At 40.3% G+C, this 14,492-nt stretch overlaps 1 protein-coding gene across 2 annotated transcripts in view; it reads left to right on the forward strand.

Moving 5' to 3' along the window:
- The first annotated feature begins 270 nt into the window (after positions 1 to 270).
- The window catches only part of LOC111861655 (GTP cyclohydrolase 1), a 73,113-nt gene continuing 58,891 nt past the window's right edge, over positions 271 to 14,492 (forward strand). The window contains exon 1 of one of the 2 annotated variants that reach the window (XM_023846401.2): positions 271 to 363. In XM_023846401.2, the coding sequence (XP_023702169.1) occupies positions 306 to 363 (58 nt within the window). In that variant the 5' untranslated portion in view covers positions 271 to 305. Of the gene's footprint in view, positions 364 to 13,142; positions 13,343 to 14,492 lie in introns of those variants that run through there. The other variant, XM_023846400.2, reaches the window with a different exon arrangement.

A 14,492-nucleotide genomic window follows, 5' to 3' on the forward strand; every position in this document is an offset into this window, starting at 1 on the left:
TTTTTCTATATTTTACGGCCTCTTCATCTTCTGTTGCATCTTCAGTTGAAGGACAGAGAATATCTTTACGATATTCTACTTCTGCTGTGCCTAGACCTTCAATAATTTATCAAAGACTCAATGGAGGGAAATAGTTAAACGACAAAAAAGTAGCTTTATAATAATTACCAATTGCAACTCAATGTATGTGACGTCATGCCGACGTCACGTTATTACTTGATAAAAAGGCTGTGCGGCAGGGGCATTCTTATACAATGTGGTCTACTAGAGCTATGCACGTGTGTTGAACAGCAGCTAAATCAAACATGAAGGAACATAGGAAAGGTAGCCAGCAGAGCGGAGCAGAAAATTCTCTCGAACAAGGTAGGTCTGGACAACACGTCATACTCGTACTTCTTGTTACGTGTCCCTTGTTTCACACTGTAAAGTCTTCAAGTTTACATCTTGCAGATCTTTTTTATATTAATTTCTGTCACTCTTAAGATTGCAGATACGGAACCGTGTAGTTTGGTAGCTAAATATCACATGGACTCTTGGGGATGAGGACTTTAGAAAACTGTTTAACTATCTCGCCTTTCTGCTATATAGGTGCAAGCGGTTCGTTGTGTACATCAGATAGATGATAAGACATTCAGAGAAACTTGAACAGAATTTACACGACATGCTTAATTTGTATTATTATTATTATTATTATTATTTTATATAAGTTTTTCAGAAGTCAGTTACTTTCTTGTTACTACTGTTGTACAAGATTTTACATGTATATTTTATTCATACAGCCGTTACTAAGCATTGGAATATTTGGGATCCTGAATAATGTTGGTATTAAAATTAAATAACGTTTGTAACATACGTGTGACGAGAGCGTCGCATCCGTTTGTTAGTATACTTAAGTTAGGAAATACGCGCATGCATAACATAATAATTCTTGCACGTGCACTATGTCATGACTTCTAGATTTTATAAATCCCTTTTGCCTAATTATCTTAGAAACCATAAGTCTTATTGAAAATTTGTATGCGCATTAATAAGTGTTTCACTTCTCTCTATAAGTTTTGTTCGAAACATTTTTCTGCGCGATGAATACTTAGCGAGTTACTCCCCAGTTGCTCACAGAATGTGGGTCTCATAAATATTATCCGTTACTTTACACGAATTTAACTAAAAATGGATTATATCAACATTTTTTTGGAACTGCCCCTTACGAAATTTAATGAAGATCCGTTCATCGACCCTCGAGTTGCACTGTGCGAAGAGAAGCATGGCCGGACAGACTGAGAGATATGACGAAGATATAAGCATATTTTTATAATATTTCATTACGGGCACGCCGAATACATGCAATAAAGTATGGCATTTCAAACGATCCATTTTGTTCTCATTTCATAAATAAACCTAATCTAATTTTTTACTAAGGCAAAGTCTATCGTTTTGTATAAAATTGCACAGTACATCGTATTCGCCTTTAGCTTCCATTTTTAGAGTTTTGTAATGTTCTACACTATAAACATGCGATTTAAGTGTCAAAAGCAACCAATTCTTACGTCACTTTTCTCATGGTCCGTTAGGCCATCGATTATAAGGAGACTAATGACGTCGGTCATCTAACAGTAATCAGTTATCTGCAAATATAATCAGAAGTTTAATACACATAATAACAAAAGCAATAAGAACCATTTTTTCCTAAGATTATTCTTAATAGCATCCTCCCATTTTCTTTAGCTTTCGGCAGGTTTAACCTACTATGATTCTTTATTAGTTACGAATCTCTTGCTTCTATATTCGATAAAGAAAACTTCCCATTGTTGGAAAGTTTATTATCCTGCTTGTGTTTCTTAGACGTCTTCATCTTCGACTACTTTTCATCCCTGTTATTTCATTACTTTCAATGTGTTTCATTTTACACATTGTAGGAGGGGCGGAAGGGTAAGAGGTTTGTGTTTAATCCTCCCTGACCAGACATCCACACATCTCTCATCACGATAACAGGTCTAGTATCAACATTCTCTCATCTGTCCACAGGACTGTCTTAGACCGTTCGGCAGAGTCCTATAATAATTCCATATGCATAATCTTGAGCCTTGAAATTGTTATCTGTTTCATTATGTCCAAAAGAGGATCTAATAAATTACACAAATTTACCTTCTCTTCAAATACTAGTTTTAGTGTAGTAATACAATATTTGTGTGAGCCAGGATAGCGCAGTCGGTATAGCGACTGGCTACTGACTGGAAGACCGAGGGGTCGAAGTTCGAATCCCGGCAGTGTCAAGAATTTTCGCTTCTCCATGTCTAAAGCGTTCTCTTAGCAACGGGTCTGACCGCCAAACAAACTCAGTGTGAGCCTACTTCACAGGCATCCGCCTATGCAGATCTTAACCTCTCATTCTGTTGTTGACAGCAGGTTGTAACAAGTCTGGAAACACGCTCACATCACCCTGTGCACGAGAGGAAGGGAAGAAGCAAACACATTTTGAGTGTAGGCAATATTCGGATGTAAGAGAGAAGTGTGGGGAGATTGGACAAGTTGAACAACCAAATAATGTTAGAGTGTTGAATCAAGGAGGATAAGATGGGCTGTGTACGTAAACTTCTTGGGAGGCTGAAATATATACCAAAATTGTATTTGTGAAACTGAAGGAAAGGGAACTTCTATCAGAGCTGGGCGTAAATGAAAGGATAAATATTAAAACTGATAATAAAGAAATTAGGTTTGATGATGTGGGCTGGATTAATTTCGTACCTGGCTCTTGTGAATACGATAATTAATTTTCGGTATCCATAAAAAGCGGGAACTAGGTTGACTAGATATGCAACTATTAGCTTGTTATCACCTTCCTTTGTAATAACAATCTTCAAAGATAAGAAAACCTTGACACAGTGATAATTTTCTCTTTTCGCTTGAACCAAAACCGCGATAGAGAATTTAAAATCCAGTCTGACAGCTGTTAAAATATATACAAATATGACCACTTTAGGTCATAACATAGACATAACATCTCTTATATTATTATTTTAAGCATGCAGAATCTCGAAACTTTATAAAGAGCTCAGTATTCTTTATCACTAATTAATGATCGTCTGCATAAGGTGTTTGGTACTTTTGATCCACAGAATAAAAGAAACGTACCTCGTAATAATCATAATACTGTTTATTTTATTAGTTAACACTCTTCATTTTGGCTGCAAGATTTTTTAAATAATTACTAAATGTAAAGTTATTACGAATTATGAGTATTATGGGATTGGTGAGGAAGTAGGTGCAACCTTGCGTTTTATAGCTGACCTAGTTAGTTTATGATATGGTGTAAATCAGTTTATTCTACTATAAAATATTCTCCTCGCCAAAATTAATTTCTCTACTACCAATGCGGACATTTTTCACTATTACTACTCTACGTTCCGTTTTTCTAATACCCATTCTTTAAGTCGTTCTGGTCGTTATATGATAACGTCTGATACGCAGTTTATATTCACATCGCCTGACAGGTGATGTTCCGGCAACATGCTGTATCACTGCGTTAGAAAAGTTGCCTATACGAAACGGCTTTCTATTATTGCTGGTTTCTCCTGACATTCGCCGAGTTCTCGAGCCGAATCAGCCCGTCGTTCAAAAGTAAAAGTAACTTATGAGAACTTCGCTGCGATCATCATTATGACATTACATAAAAATCAGCAGTAAACATATAAGTATATGAGAATTTAATAATAATCCGAAAAGGTTTCACAATCTTGTAGCATGAAGAACCGTTGCTAAGTAACAACTCTGCAGAAAGCACCCGTTGCTAGGCAGCAGTTGCATTAGCATGCACCAATGGGTTAACTGGGAAGCGGTGTTCTCTGTACGGCCCGTTCGACAGCTTCGTGACGCAAAAATAGAAGAATTGTTGGAAGATGGGTTTTCTGTGCGCTTCGTGTTCAAGTGTCTTAAGCAGGACAAGTCTAGAGTTGACTGTAAGTGTTTAATAAATTCAATTACCAATCCAAACCCCGTCTTTAGTCACTGCGTCACTTGAGAATATATAAGCCTACACAAGCCATTAATTTTTCGAGTTGTTTCGTATGGTTTCGAAACGCGTTCTCTTATTTTGTCGAGAGAACATAAATTATTAGTAAATAATACGGTCCTCTGTCTTGCAACACCCTGTATTTCGGAGAAACCAGGCCTTTCGGAGAAACATATCACCACCAAATTCAGGGTCGAATAGTAAGCCAAAGAAGAGACTAGCAGAATTAGGAGGCAAATTTTCCCCATGGGCATTTGAGGGAATATTTCCCCTAACCGTCTTAAGTCAACTACCAGAAATTCATATCCTACCAACAATAAGACCGCCAGATTTTTGCCCATCGAGATTTCCAGTTAACACTATAATAGGGCAATATATTTAATCTTAAAACAGTTTATTTTTTCATAAAATAAGAGTCGAGGGTTCTGCCTGAAAGAAAATACTTTTTTTTACCTTGGCACTACAGCCCCAGTGGGCCTAAGCCTACCTCCATGAACTCCGTTCACTTCGTTTTTTCTCGATCTTACACATACGGTAGGACTCCTTGGGCGAGTAATCAGCTCGTCGCAAGGCCTCTACCTGTAGACAAACACAGAAAAACGCACACAAACATCCATGCCCTGAATGGGATTCGAACCCACGATCCGGGCTTCCGACGAGCAAAGACAGTGCATGCCTTAGACCGCTCGGCTACCGTGATTGGCAGAAAATACATTTATCTAGCAGATATCTAAGTTTATAATGAATATCATTGTGCGTCCTAAGAATTAAAGTATAGTTTTTATATAATTTTGCACGTTGTTTTATAGGTATAAAATTTGCCTTTCGTAACGAGTAAAGGTGAGTCATTGTGTTTGAGACTAGGATGCTGAAAAGAGTTGGAGAAAACTGTATGATGAGCATCAAAGTTTTTACCTTTCATTTAACATTATTAAGACGATAAATTAAAGGAGGATGAGGTAGGTGAGTCGTTGAGGAATAAACATCTGTATAACAATGCTTCACATTTGTATATTTATAGTAAAGCATCATACGTCTTTATTGTATTTGTCTGCGCTTTGACTCAGAAGCAGAAGTTGTTACCAGTATACAGACGCATCAACCGTTGACAGTGCACACTGAATAAAGACATTTCTCGCTTGCACTCAAAACCAATGAAATGACCAATCCAGTGTCAACTCAACAAACTTTGTATAGTTACGCACATTAATGAAACTTGACACAAAGAATGGTATACTAATATCTTAGGGAGTGCTCCATCTTTATCAGTCAATTCATCATCGAGCTGAGCCCTTCTTAAGAAGCCACCAATTTTGCAGCTACTAAAGAACTTCCTAGCATTTTATGGAACTACAGATTCATTACCGTGTTCACAAGAACCCTCCAGCTGTCCATATCCTGAGCCAGATCAATCCAATCCATACCATTCCATCTCTCTGAGATCCATTTTAATACTGTCTACCCACTTATGCCTTGGTCTTCCCAGCGGTCTCATTCCTTCCGGCTTTCCCACCAATATATCAAGTTATCATAAAACCATACTAAAGTAAACAGGCGTAAATAATATTCTTGAGGTAAGTATTAAAACCATTGAAATCATGAGTTCCTGCTCCACAAATCACTAGGCTTATTACTATAAGCTTTCTGAGTCAAATTTAATTAACATCTCTCATTTAAAATCAAGATTTTATAATAAGAGAGAGACGAGCGTACAGCTAGAACAGCTATGAGATATTACGGGAACGCACCTACAATCAAATATTTCTCTGAACTTTTTATGCCTGCAGAGATACTGGGTTTTCGGACTTTATCCATCTTCCGAATTCTAAATAACTAAGAGAAAACACAACGTTTCGGAAACTGGATCTGTTCCCGTCCTCAGGTGAGGGAAGACACCTACTCTGTTGGATCCCTTAGAAAGAGCTAGCCTCAATCATCCAGTGATCCTCTCTAACTTATATGAAAGTGGCATGAAAACTTGACTGCAAAGCCCAAGACTCGCTGCACAAGACATCTGTGAAGCGACAAGCAAAGGATGAGTCACCAAAATGTGTTGTCCGACATGCAAGCAATTTGATTTTAATTCTGAAGTTGAATTCTGAGAAGAAACAATAGCACTCATAATATCCAGTAACCAAGCAAGATGGCTAAAGCCGTAGCCTTCAGACTTGTATTCAGATTATGCCCGATTCGAAATCACCTGCGACTCTCTCTCCCTCTCTTGACTGAGGCTCTCCGTGATTTTTCTTAGTCACCCGAAACAAATGCTGGGATTGTACTTGAAATTAGGCTACGTCTTTTTCAATTATTCATTAATCATTCTATCATTCGACACAATATGGCTACAGTTGCTGACGCCGCCACCAAAGAAGAAACGTAAGTAGAATAAATACAAATAGACAGACAGTACACTGATGGGAGTGGCCTTCTGTGACAGACAGATTTACGGAATCTGAAAAGAGTAAAATAAGAAAAGGAGTTCGGCCTTCTGGATGTTACGCTGTGTAATTGAGAAAGTGCCCTACGTTTCGTAGCGACATATATCCTGAATCTCAAGGGTTTGAGAATAAGCCAAGTACGAATTCAACAGAAGCAATTTTATGTTCAGTGTCACTGACAGAAACTGTTCCGATTGCAAATATGTCAAGATCTTTACCCACCGCGTTGGCAGCAAAGGCGCACCGAGCAGGACAGTGTTATTAGAGGGACAAACACCAAACAATGAGAAGTCCCTAAGATTGCTTGGAGGAACATGAAGGCTAACATTTTCCAAAAGAGAAGAGCAGGATTTAAGACCATGAAAGACCTGAACAAGAAAAGTGCATCAAGGTGATATCTCGGTTTATGTAAAGATTTTTTTTTTCCTTGGCGCCACAGACCCAGTGGGCCTAGGCCTACCTCCATGAACTTCTCCGTTCACTTCGGTTTTTCTAGATCTTACACATTCGGTAGGACTCCTTGGGCGGGTGATCAGCTCGTCGCAAGGCCTCTACCTGTACACAAACACAGAGAAACGCACACACACAAACTAAACATCCATGCCCTGAGTGGAATTCGAACCCATGATCCCGGTTTCCAAGCGAGCGAAGCCAGTACATGCCTTGGACCGCTCGGCTACCGTGACCAGCTTATGTAAAGATTGCAGACTTAATTTCTCTAAAGCATCAGTATAATTATATGAAATATGATGGGAAAAACGATAAAAACAGACGGCCGCAAACTTCTGCTGGATGCGCTCAAGCTTATTGGCATCAGTCGAGGTGATGGAGTTCCAAACTACTGAGGCATATTCCAACTTGGAGCTGAATAAAGTAAAATATAGTACATACAGACTCTCCAGGGAGGAAAACCTGTAGGTAATGGAGCGAATGAGGCCTAAAAGCTTTATGCATTCAGAAAATATGTAATTAACATATGTGTGAAAATGTAACTTTGAATCAAAGAAACACCCAGGTCCTTAATACTGCTGGCGCGTGTAATGATAGCATGACAAAGCTGACACTCATTGCTCAGAAAATTTGTTTTTCTGGTGTATGATACAACACGCGTTTTAGCAATATTAAGTTTCATGGAGTTAATAATAATAAATTTATACAATTACAAGAAATATATATCTTAATTGACTAGTATTCGTTACTATGATCATCTGCTCACCTTTCCAGCATCTTACATACTTGTACTAAGTAGTATTTCATTAATTAATCGAAATTTATATTCCTCGCTATGAAATTAATAGCACGAGATTTGTAACACTCGTAACCTGCGCAGTAGATAAGTAGGCGTTTATAAGTTCTAACCTGAACCCATAGTTTTGTTAAAGGAATGCTGAAAATGACTATTTCATGTACAATGTACACGTAATTTGAAATGTCGTGGTTTTGTTTTTTTTTTATTATTATTTCAATATCAGTTTCAAGGTGGGGCAATACAGCTACATCCGCAGCAAGCATAGAAGTGTCCACGAGGAAAGGGAAAGCCGGCGGTGATTCCCAGCTGTGTACTCACTCACGAAGTTCCCAGAAATATGCAGGAAACCGGTCCTTCAACCCAGATTTCTGAGTCTAACATGGAAAACTTTTTCATGAGGAAGGACAAAATCGGGTTTTTAGACCAGGCAATTATATCCGCAGCAAGAGTAAAAATGTCCACAAGGAAAGGGAACTCCCAGCTGTGTACTCACTCGCGAAGTTCGCGGAAGTATGCAGGAAAACGGTCCTTCAACCCAGAGTTCTTAGTCTAACTAGGAAACCTTGTTCATTAGAAACGTCGAAATCAGGTTTCTAGACTTGGTCATATTAACAGAATTCGTAGTGAATTTGATTAGGTCCAAAGAGAGAAATTAAGACTTAAAGAGGTGTACGGGCTTGTTAAGCAGGAACTATAAAGAAATGATTCTATTTGCGTACTGCACATTCATCGTGTAAGCTACTGGCAGAACCAAACTGTCAATTTCCTTTGAAGGTGTCACCTCTTAAGAGAAATTAAAGGAGCAAAGTTTTTCGTGGGCAGTTGTGGAATTACTACTGTGTATAAATACCTTGTATAGAAAGAAGTTTTCATAGGCAATTGTAGAGTTAGTGGCGTGGATAAGTATTCTAAGGGGATGTCGGTAATGGAAATCAAATTAATTTGAAGTCAAAGCATGAAAGATCGGTCGAGGTGACCGAAATACCAAAGAGGTCACTCCAAAGAAATATATCGTGGTGAGGGGGTTTGAGTATGCTAAGGACCCTGAGAGCTATACCAGCGGCAGCGTAGCTACTGGCAGGGCCTCCCTTGCTGGACAGGTCAAAGGTTGGGCATCAGACGAAGAGAGACACCAAAAACCAAAAACTGATGCCGGAAGCAGCGTCATCAGCAGCGACTTGAAGCACAGAACAAATGATGCTCGAGATGGTTCAAGTTCGTATAGCAACAGGCGTGACCAGAGTGGTTTGAACGGCTGCTGTACTGCGATGTGGAAAGCAAATGGAAAAACTACCACATTATCACTTTTCCTGGATAGTCTCTTTCCAAAAACAGAAGATCGCATTAAGTGGAGGAACTGTTTTGGAAGAGATTGTGGACCTGTCGTCTGACAGATTACTGATGAATGAATATTGTTCAATCTTTTACATGAACTTCATTTGCAACGCCCCACAAAGAGGTATATATAAAATTGTTAAAGAAAACAGTTGCCAATTTCACTGAATCTGTAATTTATCGAGCAGCGAATGAATTCTTTCGTACGTCACACGTAGACAAAAATATTTACAAAAAATTATATATACGGTACCATATCAAACAAAGCAATATACTCCAAATTAAATATTTAAAAATCACGGTCTTCTGGGATAAGATGTCATGTAGCTTGGTTTATAGACACCAACGTTTCGGAGGAACTTGTTGCCTCCAGCTACAGGACAGAAAATTTTGTTTTACTTCACGAAAACTTCTTCGCGCTTTTGAGCTTCGATGGAAGAAGAAGCAGAAATGGCAGCAAATTTTCATGGGCGATCACAACGTCAGGACACAAGTTCAAGAACTGAATTTTCCTGTCACTGAAATTTCCCGATTCGAAAGCATCTACTTGTTCAATTTGTGTGGGGTTAAACGCGACGTAAAGGTGATGTGTAATGGGTCGCTGTCAGATTCGCCTTGCGGCGTGGTGACCTTGAAGAAAGGCAAACACTGTTGTCGGAAACAACGCAGCCTATGAAGTAAAGTAGCTGAAGGGAAACTATGGAAAAATATTTTCACTGAACAGAACCCTCCAAAAGTGCATTCATTCATTAACAAGAAGTTCAGACATTTCTTTCATAATTTTAGGATACGAGTATTGTAAGAACTCTAATGAAAAGTAGCAATTCGTATACCGACCGTTAATGCAAATCATGTCCACAATATAGGGAACTTGCCTTCCTGCCTGCAGTCTTAAAAGCATAAAGTAAAGTAAGTAAGTAGAAGTAAAGATACTCATTTCTGTTAGAAGCTGAGTCGACCCCAGGGCCATTCATTCATTAATTCATTATTAGAGGGGGTGGGTTTCCCCATGCACCGCGACCAGTTTTTGATCTATTGTACGTCCCCATTTGATATTCTACCAGTCGTCATACCCTTCCGATACTGGTGCGTGCTATCAGCCCCGTTCAGCCAGGAGTTCGGCCTCTCTACTGGCAGAGGTACCCGATACTTCCCCCATCTACCGGAGGCACTGGAAACTACTTGGGCGGGGAAACTTTTTACCTAATTTTGCTCAGAGGTCTCCTAGAGACATGAGGATTTTTACGTGCCGTAAATCTACGACACGGGACCCACGGCTTAAAGTCACTCCCGGAGGACTTGTTCCCTGAATTTTTCCGCCCTCCGCCGGGTTTGAACCCACGTACCTTGAGTCATTAGGTGGGAACGTTACCCTAGACTACGGAGGCCGCTTACCCCAGGGCCATAGTGCGGCTGGAAGGATTAGGTCAATTGAAAAAAATCCAGTGACCTCATCGGGACTTGAACCCGCGACCTTCCGGCTTATAGCATAGTGCCGCAACCAAGCATACACTAAAATATACAGAATTATGATTTTATTTTTTTTTTGTTTCGTATGTTTGTGAAAATCAGTCTCTCATGTAGGAAAAATATAAAGTGAAAATGTAGGATTAAGTTCTCAAAGCGGAAGTTGTGAAGAGTTTTGTCTTCTGGAATATAGCGTTGCTGAAAGTCAACAGACGTTTCAAAGGAACATGTCGCCTCCATCTTCAAGGTCGAATAAGCCGAGCAAACACCAGCGTGAAGGCAGGTGGCAAGCCGAGACCGGAGAGTCTGTTTCGGAGGAACATATCTCCTCCATCTTCAAGGTCGAATAAACCGAGCAAGATACCAGCGTGAAGGCAGGTGGCAAGCCACCGCTGTGGGAATTTCAAGAGCTGCATAACCTATGTCGCTTGAAGAAACTATTTGTTGATACGATGATATGAATAGTAAATGAGATATTGTGGAGCAGCTTCATCGTTAAGCTTAGCTGTATTATGGTCCTCTTGCATGTAACGCCGGTTACTCTGGTAAATAAGCACCAAGGTTTCGGATAAAAGTGTTGCTTCCATGTCCTAGAGATGGAGGCAGCGGATTCCTTCCAAAAGTTTGTGCCGATCTACCAAATTACACGACGTCACGTGCCGAAAGACCGAAATCGTAATAAGAATATTGAGTTAAACGCAGTTTTTCAAGTGTTTTCAAGGTATTTCAGAGTCTCGGTACATTGATATGTTTTAGTATTCCGTAAGTGATCTTCATGTCGATGTGTCAGCCTAGGTTTATATTTCATCACTGTATAAAATCTGGCATTGGTGACACTTGTAATTCTTATATGATTTCTTCGTTTTATTTAGAATCGAAAATGGCGTTAAGATGATGCCGCTCTCTTGAGATGAAACCGAACTTGCTCCAATTTTCTCTCAACCGTCTTTAATTTCCTTGCATAGCGCTTTTCTTTGTAAATTCGAATTTTCATAGTCTTCGAATGAATGGCGATTCCAAAACAATTTTAGTGGACAACATTACGAAACTAGGGATTTTGCTGTTCGTTTTTTTGGGGGGGGGATGAGGGATTCTAATTGTACTTAACCAGCTTTACAAGCGTATATGGCCTTCTAAGGTGATAATTGGCCGGTCACGGTAGCCGAGCGGTCTAAGGCATGTACGGTCTTCGCTCGCTTGGAAACCGGGATCGTGGGTTCGAATCCCCCTCAGGGCATGGATGTTTAGTTTGTGTGTGTCAGTCCATGCTTTGCAAAGCCGATCATGTCTAGCTTATTTATCTAATGCTACAATGGCATCTTACTTACTTGAAAGGTCGTAAGCATGACTGCCGACAAGTTTAACTCTCTTATGTTTTCTACGTCTGGCTTCGCCTTGTCCTATGCTGATTTACGTGCAGTAAGCTGTATATGGATCTTATAGTGAACCTGTAGGAGAAAAGTGTAACCTATTTCGATTAGTATTAGTTTTCTTGGCCGGTCACGGTAGCCGAGCGGTCTAAGGCATGTACTGTCTTCGCTCGCTTGGAAACCGGGATCGTGGGTTCGAATCCAACTCAGGGCATGGATGTTTAGTTTGCGCGTGTGCGTTTTTCTGTGTTTGTGCACAGATAGAGGCCTTGTGACGAGCTGATCACCCGCCCAAGGAGTCCTACCGAATGTGTAAGATCTAAAAAACTGAAGTGAACGGAGAAGTTCATGGAGGTAGGCCTAGACCCACTGGGGCTGTAGTGTCAAGAAGTTCATTAAAGAAAAAAAATAAGGATGCTTGATTGGCCTGGTAGTTCTCCAGACTTGAACCCAGCCGAAAACATGGAGGAGCGTACACAAGAAAGACCTGAGTAAAATGGACTGTTCAATTGAAGAACTCGTGGTAACGAACGTGATAAAAGTGTGGTTCAGCGGCAGTGAGTGGAAACTATTTCCTCTAAACTGGTTTAGTTAATGCCAAAACGTCTCCAGGATGTCATTTTAGCGAAAGGGGGACATATTTCTTACTAAAATTATGTGAGAGAATTGTATTTGAAGGTTCAGAATAAATAAATGTCCAAAATTAAAGTTTTTGTTTTACTTTTTTCATTTTGTCCCAATTAATTTGCACAATATTGCATAAGATACTTATGGTCCCAGAATTTTGCTACAGAAAATGAGGAATGCCACGAATATTCTCAGTGAGTACAGCTGGTAGGTTGAGTCGAAATTTGCACGTATTTCAAGACTTCTGAATACACAGCTGGGTACAACCCACTACGCTGTGACGGTCAGTGTTAAAAAAAGAGTTGAAGAACAATGTGTGTCTAGCTAGCCTCTAATCTCGATACAGTCGAGACAGTAACAGGTCTCGAAACCGTGCATTGGACAAAGACAGCGTCGCGAGACGGCGTGTCGGGTTAGGTTCGCCGCAGGAAGATCTGTTGTGGGGAGTTCCCTTTACTATGCTCCATTCAAGAAACGTAACCTTAGCGATGACGATACCCAATCACCTTTAATCCAATAGAAAAGATAAAGAGATATCAGCAAGTGGTGATAGAATAACGGAAGCTCCGTGATTGGTTGCACCGTGTATCGATTGCATCAGCTGTGACGTAACGGAGTGAACGGAGGGAGGCTGTTGGACTGCAGCCATCCAGCTCAGTAGTTCACTAGCGGTTACACGTGCGAGGGAGCAGCATGAACGGTACAGCTGACAGGGCGGACAGGGCAATGGAGTCCCCTAGGAAGGCACCCCCTGCTCAACTACGGTCCGTGTCATGGAACGAGGACGTCGGGGACAGTGAGCTGGACGTTCCTGGAACACCCCGCACTCCGCGCACCTCCACTACCCCAGGTAAACAATTAACCTTGACCTATACCACATCCATTCCCCCCAAGAAGTGACCACGAGGAGTAATTATAAGTTCCAGACATATGTCACTAATCTGTGTTGCTAAAGATGTTCATGGTTCATCGACCGATTAATTAGTTATTAAACCGATTTACGTATTTCATTAAATACGATGTGCACATTTTACACAAGAAATTGGTATTATAAATGGTAAGTTTTCTTTATTCCTTTGAAATAATTATAGTCCCCATTCTCTTATTGCCGGTCACGGTAGCCGAGCGGTCTAAGGCATGCACTGTCTCCGCTCGCTCGGAACCCGGGATCGTGGGTTCGAATCCCACTCAGGGCATGGATGTTTGTGCGCGTTTTTCTGTGTTTGTGTACAGGTAGAGGCCTTGCGACGAGCTGATCACTCGCCCAAGGAGTCCTACCGTATGTGTAAGATCTAGTAAACCGAAGTGAAACGGAGAGTTTCATGGAGGTAGGCCTAGGCCCAAATTGGGGCTGTAGCGCCACAGAAAAAAAATCTCTTATTAGTAAATTCTTACTAACTTCTGCGGGTGGTTCCAGAAGCCTTCCTCGTATCATAAATTTTCAGAGTATCCAGTATTTCAAACTTAACGGTGTTTGTTTCCGAGATGAGAGAAAATATTTTAATGAAGAGAGAGAGAGAGTGTGTAATGCTTCCTGCTTATGCATTTAGTGTTTAGTTTTTAATTTGTTGATGCATTTCATTCATTAAACTTGTTAACACAGTTGCAGAGACATAGACTTATAAATTAAGTTAACTAAACCAGTAAATCTGTTCTTCAACCATCGGTGATTCTAATTTGATAAGCTTTGATTTATGTTACGTAAGGTGGTTAAGTGGGATGGAGCACTACTGAATTATTCTGAGTCACTGATAGGATAGAAGAATAAGAGCAACTGCTATGAGACAATATTAAGTTTGTGAAGTGAGGAGAAGAGTGAAGAGTGGAGAGAAAAAACAGTCCTGTGTCCTGTTGTATATTTAGGGGCGTTTTCAGTACCGACACCATACAGAGTCGGTTGTTACGGTGACAGAGGAATGATGACGTGAAAAGGATTTGAATGGAAGCAATAGTAACCTAACTGAAGTCCTGTCCCGGCATTTACGTGGAGGAACTGAGGA

Source organism: Cryptotermes secundus, unplaced genomic scaffold (genome assembly GCF_002891405.2).
Source record: "Cryptotermes secundus unplaced genomic scaffold, Csec_1.0 scaffold43, whole genome shotgun sequence".
Lineage (NCBI taxonomy): Eukaryota > Metazoa > Arthropoda > Insecta > Blattodea > Kalotermitidae > Cryptotermes > Cryptotermes secundus.